Genomic DNA, 19,283 nt, shown 5'->3' on the forward strand with positions numbered 1-19,283 from the left:
TCCTACCTTCACTTTCTTTGAAAGGCAATTAAAAGTGACATTAGTGCGGAGTAGATGTGTGTGAGAGAGTGTGTGTGTGTAACAAGAAGGTATGACAGTAAAATGAGATATGTGAAAGGGAGAGAGAGAGGGCTCACCTTGACTGTCTCATAGTTGAGCAGTGAGTCGATGGCGGCGTTGCCAGCCTCGTTGTCAGCCTTGTTCATCTCGATCCTGAAGCGCGTCCTGAAGAAAAAACATTGACATCACTACCTGTTGAAACTAAAAACATTGACATCACTCAAACTGTTAGTCAGTGCTACACTGACCCAACTAAACTGCCAATAATCTTTTGACCCACATTCATAACTTTTGGCTTTCATCATCAAACATGTGGAAAAATAGTCAGTGCTACACTGACCCAACATGGAATTTAAGTAAAAATACACATAGCTAGCACTTTACAAGGGACATTAATGCTTTGACCCACATTCATAACTTTGTGAGGACAATTCTAATCTTTTATGCAGCTGTTTCATGTAGTTGCTTAGAGGTAAGAGAATCTCAACACCACTGGAAGTTTGACGGCCTTTACCTCCACTGTGTAACAGCAACAGTGAACGCTGTGTATGCAGAAAGCGTGCCAAGGGTCACCAACGAGCAAACTCACCATCGGCTTTGAAAAAAAAAAAAAAATATTGACCTAAGAGACCCATTTTTTAACTTGCAAACAAAATATTTTTAAGGATAATACTGCAACGGAAAGAAGGGCAAACACTCTCTTTATCACAACAGGGAGCCCACACAAGTACACAAGACAGAACTACAAACTCTTAAAGGTGCAGTGTGCTATTCTGTTTCAATAAGTTGTTTTTGTCCAATTCTGCTCCTGAGCGCCCTCTGGATGTCAGCTGAGCGTGTGCACTGAGGAAATACTCTGCTGTTCGTACGCAGCGGTGGCACCGAAACCCAACATGATGTGTCAGACAGGGCTCGACAGTAACATTAGCAATCAAATTGGCAATGAAAGCAGCATGAGAAAGCTGCAAATCGATTGGTCGAGGAACGTGTGGAGGCTGGCGCTAACTAGTGTCGTCTTTATTTTAGTGCACAAACAGAGACAACTGAGAATAACAGGCCGTTAATAATGGGGCAACCATTCTTTTCCCTTTCGCAACCAAAACCTCATGCCTGGTTGGCCAGCTGGCAACCACTTTGAAAAGCTAATGTTGAGCCATGGTCTCGGACCAAATTATAATCAATTACAGCCAATCAACATGCTGCTACAGAAAAATGGAGGGGGGGGGGGTTCAATTAGCTGTGTAGCTCAAATATCAACAACCTTGTGGCCATTTTGGAGGTTTCTTTAATGCCTTTTTAGAGCCAGAGCTAATGATAAATTGCCCAAGCGCTCGACTACCACTACGTTATGCATCTTTTCCCCTCTTCTCGGCCATTTCGGACTTAAGTGTTGCAAATGGGGGGGAAGTATGAGAGTAATTCCAGCTAATGTTTTCGCTGCTGGAGCGCGGTCCGTAGTCGAGCCTCGTTAGGGCCGCTGACATAATGACCTAGAGCGTGTTAATTACACACAGCACTGGTGGAGGGGAGAGAGGCAGACAGACACGCAAGGAACAAGTAACGAACGAACACACACACACCTTGCCAAAGAGGTGCATTGTCTCAAACAGTTCATCCACTCAGTTCACCTGAAGACCACCTGCGCCCAGCATTTATTACGGATATCATTAACAGAGGAGCTTTCAAATGAATTTGGTTGCACATTATACAATTCAGGTCTTCTTCTAACACAACTGCCACAGGCAGCGTACACAAAGTGTACAAAGCAACTGCCATTACTATACTGGCATATAAAATATAAAGAATAGATGCCCACTCCTTTCTCTTTTACTTTTAATCGCTCAACACTTTGACAGGCTGCAGCCTTCATCATCTCAATGTAAACCAGCACCTAGTTGGTTGTGCATTCCCTCATTACGTTTTTCAAAGTTACTGGTGTATAGCAGTATATCTGTACTGCAATACCAACGTCTCCTCCAGCTGTGGCTTGGATCAGAGCTGATCTGATGTTTCACAGGGACGACCAATAAGCTATCCTGTGCCTTGTGATACGATGCGCTTCCAGGGACGACCAATACATGAGCGCTGAGGTCCTGTGTGAGTTACTGTAAGCACGGCACGGCAGGGCACGGCAGGGCACTGGCTCTGCATCAGACCACTCTGTCCGCCTGTCTGCCCTGGTCAACACCAGCGTGATTAAAATAACGACCATTTTGATCAAGGGTTGGCAGAACGATGGGAAAGTAAGACAGGGCAGTAAGACAGAGCAGTAGAACAGGGCAGTTTTTATGTGAGCGGTTTAAGCACAGTCATGTGTGTGCATAGCTGAGCTTTGGGACTGCTCAACACACACAGAAAACTGAAGTCCTCAGGACTGGTCTTTCTGGTCTTCAGAGAACTGGAGTCATGAGATTCTGCGGACAATTTGTTTTATGTCCATTTGGTGTGAACCAAACAGAGATATGAACTACATACTGCTGCTGGTGTCTTCATCCAAACGTGACATTCGATTTCTGTATTAAGACTTGATGTAAACAAATTAAACAGAATCATGCCTTCTTTTAACAGTCATATAAATATCTTTCAAAAATAAAACATTACAGTTGGCACACAATGTTGCTTAGCAATGTTATGGCCCTTTCCCACTGACAATGGGCAACAAAATATTATCTGGGTCACTTTAATCAAAGGGCAATTTGCCATCATTTTCAAAAATGAACTAACCCTACTTATTACTTTTATACAGAAATACACCTATCTATGAGAACTCAGCCATCTTGGATTATTTCTTTGAATTTGAGTTTCAAGCAACCCAAGTCATGCCGTGTTCATTTGGATTACCAGTCGACATGTCACGCCGAGCTGGCGCCGTAGCAACCACTCATTTCTTGTCCCTGTAAATCGCTAACTCTTATTGCAAGGGAATGGCAGCTATTTATTCTTATTGCAAATGAATGGCAGCTTTGCCTCAGTCTCCAGTTGCTAGTCTGACCAGGGTGTAAAAACATCAACAGAGTGTGAAGAAATAACAGCTTTACATGAGCACCATGTTGCATGAACAGCAGTTACATAGCAGGCAACATACATAAGAAATTAAATAAAAGACTGATTAAAATAAAAAAAAAAAAAAAAAAAAAAAAGCGCGATTGATAACCATCTTACCAGGATTGCGCTGACCAGGGCCATCTCGAAGGTGGTGGGTCCGAGGTTGAAGACGAGGGCGCTGAGCACGAAGCTGATGCCCCGCGTGCCCCGGTCGATGGCCTTGGACAGTGCGCCCGTCTGGCGGCTCAGGTGGAAGCCCAGGTCCAGGTTGTGCAAGTGCAAGAAGACGTTCTTGGCGATGCGGCGGATCGAGCTCTGCGCCACCTTGCCGAACACGGCGTTCCGAAGCTCGTTGAAGAGCGCCGCGCCAGCACGGGAAACACCATCTGAGATCACACACACACACACAGTTTACGATTACAATACTTGCATCACTTAAACACACAGAAAATATTCAGACTGTTGGGGCATGTATGAAAAAAGGGGCAGACACACACACACACAAAAACACACAGATACCTTTAAGACCTCGAAATCTCAATTTCTCAATTACTGAGAACAACTACAAAGACAAGGAAAGAGCGATGCCGAACAACAGTCACTATAGTTACAGGAGATCAGCTTAACCCTGAGCTAGTTTAAGCAAAAAACATTAATTGATGGTAAAACCTGGCGAGAAAAGCGCCTCAACCCTTCTGAACTCAATAACTAGAGATTCTAAAATAACTCAAAACAGATTTATGGAGTTATGGAGGGAAAACAACAAGCCTACAGTCCGGCCCTTCACTGAACTGTGGCCATTTCTGGCATACTGCCCTCACTGAGTCTATTAATCCATAACATGCCGCCAGCTTCTTATTCAGCCACACGCACACAACCGCAACTGCGGTCATGGTAAATGCTTAACACACTCACATCTAAAGTACGACTCTCCATTGCTCACACACAGCCTTACAAAGGGTACAAACGGGGCAACACTTGGAAGACTGGGTAAACTTGAGAGCTGCTACAGAGTGCTGGACTTGTAATCAGCCTGCTGTATTCAATATGAGCCTGCTGTATTCAATATGAGGCTGCTGTATTCAATATGAGGCTGCTGTATTCAATATGAGGCTATGGAGTACGGACGAGGAGAGCCAGTCTGTTCCCACAGGAAGAGTAGGACTCCAAACATTAACACGCAGGGGTCTGATTTCTTCCCAAACGGTTTAGAGACACTGCTGGGCAGCCAGAGAAATAAGGGCATTTTTACCGTCACTGGTTAGGGGTCGGGGGTTATTGAAATCAGATCAGTCCATCTGTGTGTGTGTGTCCGTCCGTATGTCCACGCACATAACCCGAACACTAAAAAATGTTTACAAGGTCACCATATCTCAGTTCTTCAACATGCCCAACCGGACCCTGCTCAGAATGCAAATGCTGGTATTCAGTTTCACGTTGGTTCATATTTTGTGTGACAAAGGTGAGGGCCTGCAGAACCTTACCTGCTCTTGATTTCTTTAATGTTCTTTTAAGAGGCATTAAATAATGTTTGTCTATAACCAGCAAGCTCATAAACCAACAGACGTACAAAGTACCAATTTCTGCCCTTTTCGTTCAAAAATTCGAAAACAAAGATGTTTATTAATACTTCAAAATAATATCTGATTAATAAACCTTACATTTTTCAGTAGCTATAAGTGTGTAGATTTCGAAATCTGGTTTGGTTCTTAACGGGAGCATTTACTGGCTAAAATATCAGATTTTGTTTACCATGCTCAGAGTTTGGTGCTGGGCTTGTGGGTGCCTTATTTCCGCCCACTCACTCAGCACGTCAACGGTTAGACCAATAATTCTCATTGCGAAATCAAAATTCCACTGGAGCTCCAAGCGGTTTTGTACACACAGCCATACAATACTGTTTACTGCTCTTCGAGTCACTGTACAATGTCATTTTTGGTAGAGATAATTTAGATACCTTTATGGGATGGGTGCTTGCGTTTCTTTAGGAATCCACCGTTTTGGTTTGTATAGAAATGAATATCAAGTGACACATACACATAAAAGGGTGGAAATAGGCAACTTTCCGATAGCATTTTCCCAGCTTCCTTCTCTGCCTCCTTCTAAGTGGAAGAGACAGGCCACAATGATTACTGATGATGATCCACAGGTAACATTGGTCCCATTGATGGCAACTGACATTGCATTTCAGGTCACCAACAAACCGAAAAACACACATTAAGTGTGGTTGCGGAAAATTACTTAATAATAACTGCTAGCATTACACTGAAATTGGCATGATTACACTGTTTCACAACAACATTATTTAAAAAATGATGCTCACTACGGTAGACAAATAGTGCTAATCCGTGGTTTGACGTCTGATAGCAGGCACCCTTATTTCTTTATACCGATTATTTGGCTATGTGTTTTGTAAACAATGTTTCTCGTGTCTCCAAAGACCATATTCTGTATTCAAACACTGTAATGAATTAGTCAGTTACGGTACACTTGAGGGGGGTGTGGATGTCAGGGGATAGAGCATACTGCAGTCAGCTCTGCATCTTTCCAGGAAAACCACAGCCTGCCCTTAAGTCTGCATATGAAATGGCACATCAGCGAACGCCGAAGTGAGTCACTTTGTTATGGACGTCCTGCAGTCTCTGCGGCTTAATATGCATTTGTGTCAGAGCTTAAATCCCGGAGCGTAGCAAAGCTCTAATTACTTCAACTGTATCCTACATCCCCCAAAAACACACACACACACACGAACACACCCTCACACCCCCACCCTCTGCCTGAGTGCCTGAACCTTAATGCGGCTCATTAAAACAGTAGAGGCTCTGAGGGCAGTAACGGCTAAGTAACTGCTAGCGAGCGTTTTTGACTCCGTGCAAGAGCGATCCACAAAATGGCCGCAGCTTGTTATTTAGAAGTCGGGTGTGTTTTGTTTTTTGTTTCTTGTATCGATGCAGACACTCAAAAAGGAGGAGGACTGCAGTTGGCATGAACAAACGTGTGCCTGCACATGTTCACACACAAAGAGATGCACACAAACACACACACTCACAAATACACACACAGACACAGACAGACAGACAGACACACACAAATATACACACACAGACACAGACAGACACACAGACACACACACACACACACAGAGACAGACACAGACACACACACATACACAGACACAGACACACAGATAGACACAGACACACACACATACACAGACACAGACACACACAGATAGAAACATACACACACACAGACGCACATTTTAACCATTTATTTATGTCCACATAAAGAAAACACACAGACACACACACACACACACACACAGATGTAAAAGTACTCAGGCAGAACACGAAAGAGAAGAGGAGGGCTCGGCTTGATTTGACGAAATGAAAAACAGAATTCAGCTCCACTGCTTAGGAATTTACGCCTGTTCTCTCTTCAAGGGGAATTTCTTAGTCAGTTATCAAAAACAACACCTGGAATGTGTTGTCGTCTCTGATGTCTTTTTCCTCTCCATACGTCATGTCATGTTTTTACTTCAAAGCTTTACCCCCCATCTTATTCCAACGCAGGTGAGAATTGGGAAAGAAAACACAGATGTAAATGTCAAAGAGAGCTGAACAAGTTGGACTAATAAGGCCCAGCGCTCTCAGTAAGAGCCAAGAGCTTCTCAGCCTGCCCCAACACAGCCGAGAGTTGAGAGGAAACACCTGCTCGCATGGGACCCCCTACATATGCATGACCGGCACTGCACAAAAGAGGACCGGAGAACGGCGCACAGCTACCTACTCTGCTGAGATCTGGAGACAAAGCTGGGTTCGGCCAGAGCGGCCTAAAGCTTGTCCAGCCAAAAGCTATTGACCATTCAACAGATGAACAGGTGACCCTGAGCTAATAAGCGCACACACACCTAGCGCAGATGCCCAGAGTAAGCCCTGAATAATCACATCATGGGAGGGAGCGAGCGAAGAACAACATGAATACACACTCGAGCTTAAAAAAGAAAAAAAGGTCAGCCGCTACATGATATGAGCCATTCTTCTCCAAGATGAAGTCAACACCTGCCGGAGGGAGGGTAAGGGTGTGTGAGTTTGAGTGTGTGTGTGTGTAGGGACTTACAGCCAATCAAGACAGCTGTTGCTATGGTAGCCACTGTGTTTGGCGCGTCGTTCAGGTTCAACATGTGTCCCGACATCTGGTTGAGTTCGTCCACAGCATACTTAAACATGAAGGGCACTGTGACATTTGTCATCTGCATAGTGTATAGTAACAGGAAGAGGGAGAGAGAGAGAGAGAGAGAGAGAGAGAGAGAGAGAGAGAGAGAGAGAGAGAGAGAGAGAGAGAGAGAGAGAGGAGGAGGAGTGAGTGAGTGAGGAGGAGGTGAGGAGGAGTGAGGAGAGAGAGAGAGAGAAGTGAGACAGAAAGAGAGGAGGAAAGAGAGAGCGAGAGCGAGAGAGAGAAAGAGAGGGAGAGAGAAAAAACAGAGAAAGAAGAGAGATCATCAGGTAGAGGTGAAGAGCGGAAAAGGGGGGAAAAACACAAACCGTTAATGCTGAGGGGCTCTCCTGTCTGCAGGGATTTGGCGTGAGGGGAGGGGAGAGTGAGAGTGAGATTACAGGCTGGCCTTTTCTGCGGAGATGAGGAGGCTGCTTTTGACCGCGGCCAGACACAGCAGCGAGATTACCAAGATAAGAGACGCTGGAGAGTTAGGAGCGTCTGCAGGACCTAGGTGGTGTACGGTCAGAATGCCAACAGGGGGTTTGGCCAGGGGCATTAGAACAGGGGTATTAGAAACAGGGCATTAGAGAGCACTGCCGTGTCGGAGGGTGGGGGGGTAACGGGGGTAAGGCAGAAATAGTGTGGAGGTGAAAGCCTCTCCTTTGTCATGCCATTGAAGTGCAGGCTATTATGGAGGATATTCAAAGGTCAATCCACGTGAAACACGCTCGTACGAAGAGAACAATGGAAAGCCGGGAAGCTCCCAGTAGAGCCTCATATAAATGATATGATGCTAGCTACTACAAGTGACACTCTGCTTGGAATAAAATAACATGTGAAGCCTCTCTTAAGTCCTGTTCACACAAAGCCTTCAGACTGCAGAGAAAACAATGATTTGGCTTTGAATCTGTAAATGAAACCAAAATGAAAAGAGAACAGTGTCCCTGAGGTCTGCAGTGGCACAAGGGTGGCAGAAGAGGACGAACAGCCTGGTTCAGCGTTGTTAAAGGTCTCATTCACTGAGAAACCGTTTAATACTTGTTACTTTCGAAATACTATAGCTCACTCCAAGTTGCATATGCATGCTGCACGTGAAAATGATCTTCTACCCCCATTGCCCGCATTAGCCAATGAAAGAAAATACACGGAAAAACAAGCAAATCAGAAAGAGCCCTTCCCAATGAGGCCGAAGGGAAACTGATTATTCATGGCCTCGCCCACCTTGGCTTGTGACCCAGTGTTGCCAACTTAGCAACTTTGTCGCCATATTTAGCGAGATTTCAGACACCCCAAGCGACTTTTTTTTTGTAAAAAGCGATTAGCGACAAATCTAACTACTTTTTCTGGCATTCTTGGAGACTTTTTGAGACTCTGATGTGATGGCATGTAACGTCCCTTTTTATTCTTCTGAGTGAGCAGTGAGTTCGGCTGTGCTGTATAAGAGTCTCATGCCTGTTTCGTTTGTGAATTAGCCTACATCGAGTTCGCCCAAAGCGTTGTCCCATGATTATAAAAGTAATGACTGGCCTATGTAGTATCAGCCCATGTTATCCACAGAAGTAGATGTTCTATAGATCTAACAGCTCAGACAACGTTATTGGAAGGTGCAGCAACTTGGGGTGAGATTACAACCAGAGTCAACGAGACGAGAGCAATGACATGATGACAGGGAAACAGGGACACGCTTTCCAGCACCGTTCAACAGAGGAAAGTAGGCTACAACATTTACAAGCAGATCAGTTCAAAATCGAGCATTCAAGTTAGAAAAACCTAAAGCATTGTCAATGCAGGACAGACTGGCTGAGGGGAAAAAAAATCTGTCTGCCTGTCCGGGTGACATTAACTAAATAAATCCAAAATATAGCCATTGTTATAAGGTTAAATTGTGTGTAGCCATATGGTGAAGTTATAATTATACTTCAAGCTGTGCAAAGCAAATGCAGTAGTTGGGAATAGGTTGGAAATTACTGATTTTCAGCCACTTAATGTTCATTCTGGTGTATACTATGACAAGATGTACAGAAGTGTAAAGTGTATCAATTACCCTATTCAAGTATATTAAATAGAGATGCACCGATATGGAATTTTAGGGCCGATACCCGATATTTATTGGTTTGTTGTGGCTGATACCAATACGATAACCGATAATATTACTCTTGAAAAAAAATTGAAAAGTGATTTGGGGAAAGCATTTAATAAGCATAATTTTATTGCAGTAATTTTACCTACCACCAAATGATGGACAGAAGTCATAATAGTCCTCAATAGTATGGCAGTCAACAACATAACAGTAGCCTAGCCCTACAGTATGTGTGGCTCCTTTAAGTGAACCTGACATCAGTGAATTGTGAGTGAGTGGCTAGAGAGTTTGAATCGTTTTCATTTAGGACTAAACGCTCATAAACGGCTCAGCCTGGAATAAGCTACAGTATAGCAACCAAATCAGAGTTTGTGAGAGAAACTTAGGTTTAGTTTCAACTGCGGGTAACTGAATAAAGCTGCAACTCCTCAGACTGTATCTTATGTCCGTCTACTCTGTTGCGCACAACCTGCTGCAGCAGAAATTAAAGGAGTTAGCCCCGAAGGTTTTAATAACTTATTATGATGACCTGTCTGGAACTGAAGCACGAATGGTTAGCATATTTCTAGGTAATAATACAAAACCCAAGCTAAAGTAATGCAAATATAATACTAAAACACAACTTAGAACTAGGCCTACTTATGTACTTTCGCCCCACTAACGAAGTTTGTTTATTTGTTTCCCAACCAGCGCTGTAAAGTGCAAACACACCAGCACAAGACGGCTTTAGATAGGGCTGAGCTCCGCTCTGTTAAGGTTAAATAGCGGATCATTCACAAGAGGATTTTGAGATGCACAAATTCCCAAATGAACGCATATCCACAGATTTTGTTCACACCGCTGACATTATATTGAGGAAAAAGTATAGCCAACCAAGCTCAAGTAGTTCAGTGTAGCCAGACGGACCTTACGTAGGCCTAAATTAGGACTTAATTAGGAAAATATCGGCGCAAATTATCGGCCAGAATTCTGTTATCGGACTGATAATAATATTTTAATTTTTTCACTTATCGGCTAATAATATATCGTGCATACCTAATATTAAATTAAATATATTTAAATTAGACTCTAAAAGTTGCCTATTTCAGTAGGCATAGGAGAAAAGCAAACAGCTGTAAAGGGGTATTAAAGGGCCATCACCGTTTTTTTTTTTTTTTTTTTTAGGTCACAACCTGGTGACGTAATTTATATGCAAATTAGTGTGTGACATCATCTAGCGACATTTAGAGCTGGTTTTAGCTACTTTCCATTTGAAATAGTTGGCAACACTGTTGTGACCGCCTACAGGAAGACTGGAAGATTTTGCGGCTAGGGGATTGTCTCTCTGCAGCTAGTAGGAGCTAACAGCAAGTTGCTAACATGGCGGGAAAAATCGTGCCTGTGTTATTTGTGGCAATAACACATCAATGTTGCATGTCTTGCCTTAGAAACATGAGTTGAGGAAGAAATGGTTTGGATTTATCGTTGGAACACCACCACCGAAGTAGTGCAACATTAGTTCTGTGTTACAATCATTTCGACTACACTCACTGCCTACAGTTAGAAAGTGGTTTTGCATCTATGTTCTGAAAACCTGGTTCTGTACCGTCATGATGATCGACCACCAGCTCACAGGCTGTAAGTACAAACAAACTTTTCCACCTAACGTCTGTTACAAAATAGCATGTTCATATTCACGTTAGCATGCATGAAAAAGGTACAAGCTAGGCTTAGGCTAGCATATAAAGGGTACAAGCTAGGCTTAGGCTTCCTATTAGACATTCTCTGGGCTAGCCTATATTACAGGAAGCTAGGCAAGGCACGTAACTGAAGTGTTCTGTTCGCGACGTGTAAAATCAGAGAATGTCTAATATGAAGGGCTCTGGTAAAATCCATTAGAGGAATGGTCTATTTTCCCGAACGTAGCCTACAGGCCACTAACACGCCAGGTGTAGCTACTTCCATTGATTAGGCCTATTGGAAGCTAATTGTTGCAGTACATAACGCGAACGGAATGCTTCAGTTACGTGCCTGGTGTAGCTACACTCATAAGAAACTGGACCACACTACCCAGAGATTTAGCTTGTTGAACCTATAATCTTCTAACCTGTGTTAAACCACAAATAATAATATTAGCAACAATATCTTATGCTCAACGAAGTACGGGTATTGAGTATAAACAGGGAAAATCAAAAACACAATACCCGTGCACTATTAGGCTAAGTTGCTATCACTAGCTCAGGTATTTACACTTCAGTCTAATCTTCTTGCCAAAGTCTTCTTGCCATTATTACATTGACCTTTGTAGGCCTACAATGATGTTTTGTTTGATTACTTGCTGTTTACTTAGTGTTTTGTATGTCTTCCAGAGCACATCCTCATGTCAGGCTACACAGCTTTCTAGCCTACATTAGGTCATCACGTTAGAAGCAATGGTTTGTGATCTAACTTTTATTATTGTGCTAGTTAGTTTCTAGAAGTCTTTTTCTAGTAGGCTAATACAGGTTCTTATGTGCTCGTCAATGTTTGGGAAAGTCAATTCATGGATTTCTTCAGGTCACTTTCCACAGGTGTATAAAATCAAGCACCTCGATTATGAATGTAGACTGCATGGTGCTTGATTAATACACCTGTGTAAATGGACCTGATGAAACCCATGAATTGCATAACAGATAGAATTGATATTACCGAATGTCTTCTTGTGGGTGTGCTACTTAGTACATCATACACCTTACCACAGTCACTAAAATATTTTTGTTTCCATTGTGCCAGTACAGTTTTGTCTGAGATAGTGAATGTCCTGTGTACTATTAGTATCTTTGTAACTTGACAGTAATACACATTTATTTACTTTAGGTACCCAAACAGAATACTTCATGAAAAGTATGAGTATTGATACAAGCACTTCGGATACACCATGGGCATGGGGGCCTGCTACCTCTACTTTTTGACGGCCTAGCTGTTCTTCCAACCTTGCTTGTCGTCTTTGCACCTTGCTTATGGTGTCAGAGGATTCATATGATTAAAACTGGCATAGGTTACATCAGTGTTGCAGAACTGTTTGGATTTACATACAAGTTGGTTCAATATTGCAAACAACTCATCTATTATATTTTACCACATCTACTTGTGGAACACTTGAGATAGCTTGCGGACCACACTTTGAGTACCACTGCTGTATGTTAATATAAAAGTTATTTATTGAAAATTGACCTGTTTTGTATATTTGTTTTAGGAGTTTCATCAGTTTGTGTCCCTTTTAAGCTAAAGGTTTATCTTACCTTTCATATCTTCTGTCTCACAGAGGGCCATAGTCGTCATAGTCGAATGTTTAGTGCATTTTGAAGGGAGTACATTATGCTAAGGCAGACTGGTTCTAATCCTGGGTACAGGGTCATACAGACAACAGGGGTACTGGTGTTGCCCATTTTTCTAACCACATGAGCAATCCCCTTACGAAAAAGTAGTATAGGAATCTTATAAGATTACTATAATATTTTGTCCCAAATACTATAGGAATAATTATTATAGGAATAATTGGGACATACTGTAGAAGTACTACTAATAACTCTATAATATCCTGTAACCGCTATAGTTTTTTATAGTAGTCTTATAGTACCTATAGTATGTCCAAATACTATAGTATTCCTATAAGATTACTGTAATATTTAGTCCCAAAATACTATAAGATTCCTATAGTAGGCTACTTTTTCTGTCATACGTGGCGGAAAACAACTTGAGTAGGCTAACCTCTGCCAATGTCAGGCTATCAAAGCCATAGTTCTCGTTTGCATTTATATCTATCTATCTATCTATCTATCTATCTATCTATCTATCTATCTATCTATCTATCTATCTATCTATCTATCTATCTATCTATCTATATATTGGGCTATGACCAAGTGGTCTTTCAATGATAGATAGTATCATGGCATTCAAACCATAACTATTCCAATAGCATTAGCAGGCTAGGTCAGTGGCTGAACTGCATTTAGGGTGCTTACCTGTGTTGTGAAGTAAAATATCTACTAGGAAGATTGCAAAGACTTTTGACTGTGTAAAGAAATAGGTCTTTATTTTAAAACGTTTCCAACTGTTTATTACTTGAAAGCAAGATGACGATTGTCACAAACGTTTACCTCTTTTAGGAGAAATTTTAAGCTGACAGGCAATTGTTACCATTCTATTAAACCAACGTTCACCGACAAACGATCAGGAAGCGGTTCTTCTTCCTACTCGGATTCTAGGATCAAACACATGAAGTTGTATCTCCGAAGACATTTTGTGCAACAGTTTTGACTCGAGTTTTAGTCACAGTCACGTCACAGTACTGTTAGCCAATCAGAGGTGAATTCGTTAGCATGTCATATTCATTAATATTCATGACTAGAGGCGAAATCCAGTCGTTCCTCCCCGCCCACCTTCCCCACGAAACTAGAACAGCATGAAACAGACGCAGGACAGCATTTTTTTCACCAGAACCGGCTCACAGGGCATTCATCAATACTACAGACCACTGCAAAATTAATGAAAAAACGATGAGATGAGACCTTTAACATTTTAAGGTTTTTTAAAACATGTTTGTGTAGGTGCTGGCATTGGGGTCAAAGGGTCGACAGGAATGAGGGCACTCTATGTGCCAGCATCACACACAGACGACGTCTATTTAGATAATGATGATGTGCGTTTTTGTGTGAGTGTGTGTGTACACGTATTGGCTATTGTGTGGAAGGAGGGGATAGTGCAATTGCCTGCCTGACTGACAGTGCTGTGCTGGTGCATTAAAGGGCAGGCTGTTTTTGTGCGCTGACCGGGCCGCAGTGGAAATGAGGTGGCTGATGCATCCGCTAATGGAATTGAAATGGTTATTAAAGCTAATTAAAAGCTTGGGGACAGCTGCTCGGCGCAGGCAGTAAGGACCGCAGCACATCACGGGGACCAGAGCGTTCCCATCAATTTGATGCCCTTCTATTTCAGGGCTTAACCCTTTCCTCTACCACAAAACAAAACACATTTTTTTGGGGAGAGGCTTATGATGAAAGTGCTCTGACATGTGAAATGTATTTGTTTCATGATACGTCTTGACTTCCATCTCCCATTAGATATGCACAGACTACCTAGACTACAGCCCCTCGCCTACTTCTAGTTAACTTTGATGCAGCCTCGGAAGCCACTGCAGTCTGAACAAGCGAAGAGACTCTGTGCGATTCATGACCAGCCAATTACTGCAATAAGGGCAAATCTGACAAGGGGAAAATGAGCTGCCAACGCCATATTTTCAATTGAGCTTCCAAGTGGCACTGGTATGCTCTGTGAAGGTCTAACGCAACAATTAAGAGAGCCTTCTAGACTAGTGCAAAAAAAAAAAAAAAAACAGAGGTAATTCCTTCAGACGGAAGTCGGAGAGTGAAAAATATATAGTCCAACAAGACTGTCGGCTAATTTTTGAACAATATTACATCTCATATGCCCTTGATAGAACTACATTAGGGCTGGTTTCTTCCCAAAGGTGGTGTTTACCAAAACTTGGTCTTCAGGCCTATGAATTTGTTGAAACCATTTGAATCTATAAAGACAAAAAAAATACACTTGGGCAGTATTTCTCGAGACGGCCTAGCTGTTCTTAATCTTGCTGAAATTAATTTAGGATTTGTTTTTTTTTTGTTTGGGGAAAAAGGGTGCAATGTTAAATAGTTTTTTGTTTGGGGAAAAGGGGTGCAACGTTAAATGTTTGGGGAAAAGGGGTGCAATGTTAAATAGTTTTATTGTTTGGGGAAAAGAGGTGCAATGTTAAATAGTTTTTTGTTTGGGGAAAAGGGGTGCAACGTTAAATGTTTGGGGAAAAGGGGTGCAATGTTAAATAGTTTTATTGTTTGGGGAAAAGGGGTGCAACCTTAAATCGTCTCATTATCCTTCCATACTTTCATAATCTCCTAACCCACCTCCCATTCCCCAGGTGGACGGCATGAGATGGCGGACGTTGATGCGGATTAGTTGGTGAAAAAACAAAAGGTTATCGCTGGCGGTGCTAGCTATTGGGGGTTGGGGGTTGTGGTGGTGGTGGGGGGGGGGGGGTGTGTGTGTGGGGGGTTGTCAATCTTTATCTCCTCGGGCAGATCCCACCTCGGCCGGACCACAGACAGAGATAAGAGCAGCGAGGTCCCCGTCGGCCTCAAAACCGACCACTCAACAACAATGGAGGACGACACACCGCAGTGCTTTTTCACAAATGCCCAACTCGTCCACAATATCACAGAAAGGTGGCTGTTTCTACAAATAGAAAATATGCCACAAGCATCCCACAAGACTGGAAACTGTAAGTGGATATTGGTGCAACGCAGCCTCGTCTACATAACAGCACAAAGGCTTCCCTTATAAAGCTTTTTAAAAACAGAGTAGCCCCACACTCTGATCTCTTAATGACCGACGTTAATACATTTATCAAGAGATCAGAGCGTTTTTAAACTTTTTTTAAATTTTTAACTCCTGCCCAGCACCTGTATTTGGGTGTGCATTCGTCCTCCACACTTTTTTCTTATGAAGCCTTTTAACATGAGACCCAGAGCTTCCACCTAAAGGTTCTAAGCCTTGCAGGGGAATCATGGTACATTTTCAAAGGGGCCTCAGCAGACAGATGACAGACAGACACTTTTCTTACATTTCAGATTTTAAATGCAGGTGCAAATGGGCATGGGCAAAAGGGTGAGACATGGGATGTATTAGCTACGATAGGGCACATGGAAAAAAATATTTTTAAGGACAAATGATATGTGTGCAAGAGTGTGTGTGTGTGAGTGAGTGAGTGAGTGAGAGTATGAGTATCTGCGGTAAGGCCAGGTCTAGGAGTGATGAAAGAATGAACATGGGAACACAGAATTGGTAAGATACCAGCTCTGAAACATTCCATAGCCCAAATTAAATAAATAAATACAATAAATAAACCAAATATAAATCTAACACGCCTAACGCCCTTGCAAATATTTAGAATGCACTGATTTCATTAACAGATATCACTGTGTGAAAATGTCTACTTAATAAAGTATCAAACCCTCTGCTGTTCTTACTGCTACAGAGAGAGTATCTGGTTTCCTAGACACACATACTGTATATTAGTGTTAATTTTGTCACCTATTTTTAATTTAGTCCTAGTCTTAGTCTTGTGACGAAATGTCCTTTTTAGTCTTTGTCATATTTAGTCATTCAAATATCATTTTTGTTAGTCAAGTTTTAGTCAACTAAAAGTCTCGTCATTTTAGTCTAGTTTTAGCCATAAGAAAACTAAAGGTATCTTAGTCTTAGTCAGTTTTAGTCAACACATTTTAGTCTTTTTTTATAACAAATTATTTCTGATTACCATTTGAGTCAAATAGTGTTTCACACATCTCAATTTTCCAACAATATTTGTGTGTCCACAGGGCTACTCGTCTGTTATAATTACTCATTCTGATATTTTGTCAGTCAGTATGTTTACATGCACAGGTAAGTCGAGCTACAGTTATAGCTCGGCTGGGATTTGACCATAGACAGTAAAAGATTTGACTGGATCACTGTCATATTAAGTAGAGACCAGTGTTTCTCAAAGTGTGGTCCGGGAATCACTGGTGGTCCATAAGCTATCTCAAGTGGTCCGTGAGCAGGCGTGGTAAAATATAATATAGATGAGTTGTTTACAATATTGAACCAACTTGTATGTAAAAACAGTTCTGCAACACTGTCTATGTAAGATATGCCAGTTTAAATCATACAGTATGAATCCACACAATAAGCAAAGTGCAAAGACAATAAGCAAGGTGGTTCAGTGAGTAGGCCTATTGTGTAGACTAATTATAGGCTACTGTTGAAGTAGGTCTAATTTTTTTTTTTTTTTTTAGCTAGGGTTAGTTAAGTGGAAACTGAAACTGAAAAAGTTTGAGAAACACTGTCGTAGACCAAAGTATTAATGTTTTACTCCGCCTCGCTAGATGGCGATATGCGCCCAAACACAACACATTCCCCAAACAGACTCTCCATCTTAGCCATAGCTAACTTGCTAGCTTAACTTTCCATATTAGCTTACTTGCTAGCAAACTTTGCATCATCAGTCTAACTAGTTAAATAGTTGACATTACATGATGAACATTTTCGTATGGACATTCTGGTGGATGTTAATTTGTATGAGAGAAGCTTCAACTTCTGGGTATGTAGCATTGTGGCATAAAGCTTAGGTAGTTAGTTGGTAACTCTGGCAGAAATCTCCAGTGTTCTTGTTCCATGTAGTTTCGTGTTGCAGCCACAGGGTTGCAGCAACAGCACGTAGACTAGCCTACAGGAAAGCTGTTGCGTATGAACTCATTCGGAATATTTTGAAAACGTAACAGCTAGATATTCTGTCTTCTCATTTTGTAGACGAAAATGAAGAGAGATTTTATCTTAGTTCTTATTTCATGCAAAACATTTTAGTCTCGTCTTTTTTTTTAATTCATCTTAAGATAGTCTTAGTCAGTGTTTCAGGACATTACTGCCGTCTCGTCATCGTCTCGTCTTAGTCATGAAAAAAAAGGTCGTTGACGAACATATTTCCTCTTGTCTCGTCTGACGAAATTAACACTACTGTATATATATTGTCAAATTAAATACAAAAAATCTACCTTTAGGGTAGGTCACTGCATATAAATGTTATATATCTACTAAAGAAAAATATAGCTGCAACTGTTAAAGAAATTACAAGCCTTTTCTACAAACTGGGTGCTCTAGTAATTAGACCTCTGTGTTATCTTGACATAACGTATTCTCACGTCACATGTAGCAGTACAATGCAGCAGTACAACTGTATTGTGTTATTAAGTTAATATATCTCACATTATGCAAACATTACCTTATTTCAGTTCAGTTCTGGTTAGATAAGCAGGCCTACCTTGGACACGGCGAGCAGTCCTAGAGAGATAGCCACTCTGGCTCGAAGGTCTGGTCGATCCTTTGGCCATACATACGACATCATTGCAGAGAGGATCTTTGTGGAGTTCACCTCTTTCAGCTGTCATCAGCAACAAGAACAACAGAAAGCAAACAATGAGCCTCCATGTCACCACAGGAGACCACATGAGAAATCTGTTTATGACTATTGGTCATGCCAGTTTTTTTTTTTTGTTGTAGTCAGAACAGTGCAAAATAACAGTGTGACATACTGTAACACTATTCTGTTTAGTCCAGAGCTGGACATTCCGGTTTCAGAAAGTGAAAGTCCTGAGAAAGTAAAAGTCCTGCCATATATACTTTCTACCTTTGCACTCAACACAGGTGATATCACTAATTATCTGATCTACCTGGCTGCTAATTAGGATGAGCTGATTTACTAAATGGTTGGATCAAATGCAGGACTTTCTGAACCTGCCTCTAGTTTATTCATGTCTGTGATAAGTTTTTTACCTTTCAGGTCTAATCTACAGGCACGTAACTGAAGCGTTCCGTTCGTGTGTCTGCTGCAACAATTAGCTTCCACTATATTCAATGGAAGTAGCTACACCAGACGTGATGGCAGCACGTATATTCGAAAAAAATAGACCATTCTTCTGAAATGGATTTTACACGTCGCGAACGTAGCGCTTCAGATACACGCCTGCTGTAGCTTCCCTGTAACTCTTCGAGAGTTCACACACACCCTCATGGGGCCACTACTTGAGCTCTGTCTGCGTTTTCGTTTTTGTACGCACCATCATAGATATGCCCTATAGTTAATTAATGCATCTCTTAAGAGATCTAAAACTGTGCATGGTCTGGTAACACTGCTCTCTGTATTTTTAAATTGTGGCCTAGATATAGCTGGTTTAGGGGAGGTCCTAAAATATCTTTCTGCCATTTATTTGATAAACTTACTTACTTTGACAAACAACTAAAACTCACTTTTTTTAGGGAAAAAAAAAAA

General features: G+C 41.7%; 1 protein-coding gene across 1 annotated transcript in view; it reads right to left on the reverse strand.

The window, feature by feature from the left end:
- The window catches only part of abcb7 (ATP-binding cassette, sub-family B (MDR/TAP), member 7), a 43,311-nt gene that overhangs the window by 15,591 nt on the left and 8,437 nt on the right, over positions 1–19,283 (reverse strand). The window contains exons 4-9 of the mRNA XM_048230631.1: positions 18,276–18,395; positions 7,225–7,357; positions 3,223–3,491; positions 905–914; positions 575–644; positions 138–225 (exon numbers count right to left, since the gene is read on the reverse strand). Of these exons, the coding sequence (XP_048086588.1) occupies positions 138–225; positions 575–644; positions 905–914; positions 3,223–3,491; positions 7,225–7,357; positions 18,276–18,395 (690 nt within the window). The remainder of the gene's footprint in view (positions 1–137; positions 226–574; positions 645–904; positions 915–3,222; positions 3,492–7,224; positions 7,358–18,275; positions 18,396–19,283) is intronic.

This window comes from Alosa alosa, chromosome 21 (assembly GCF_017589495.1).
Source record: "Alosa alosa isolate M-15738 ecotype Scorff River chromosome 21, AALO_Geno_1.1, whole genome shotgun sequence".
NCBI classification, from domain to species: domain Eukaryota; kingdom Metazoa; phylum Chordata; class Actinopteri; order Clupeiformes; family Clupeidae; genus Alosa; species Alosa alosa.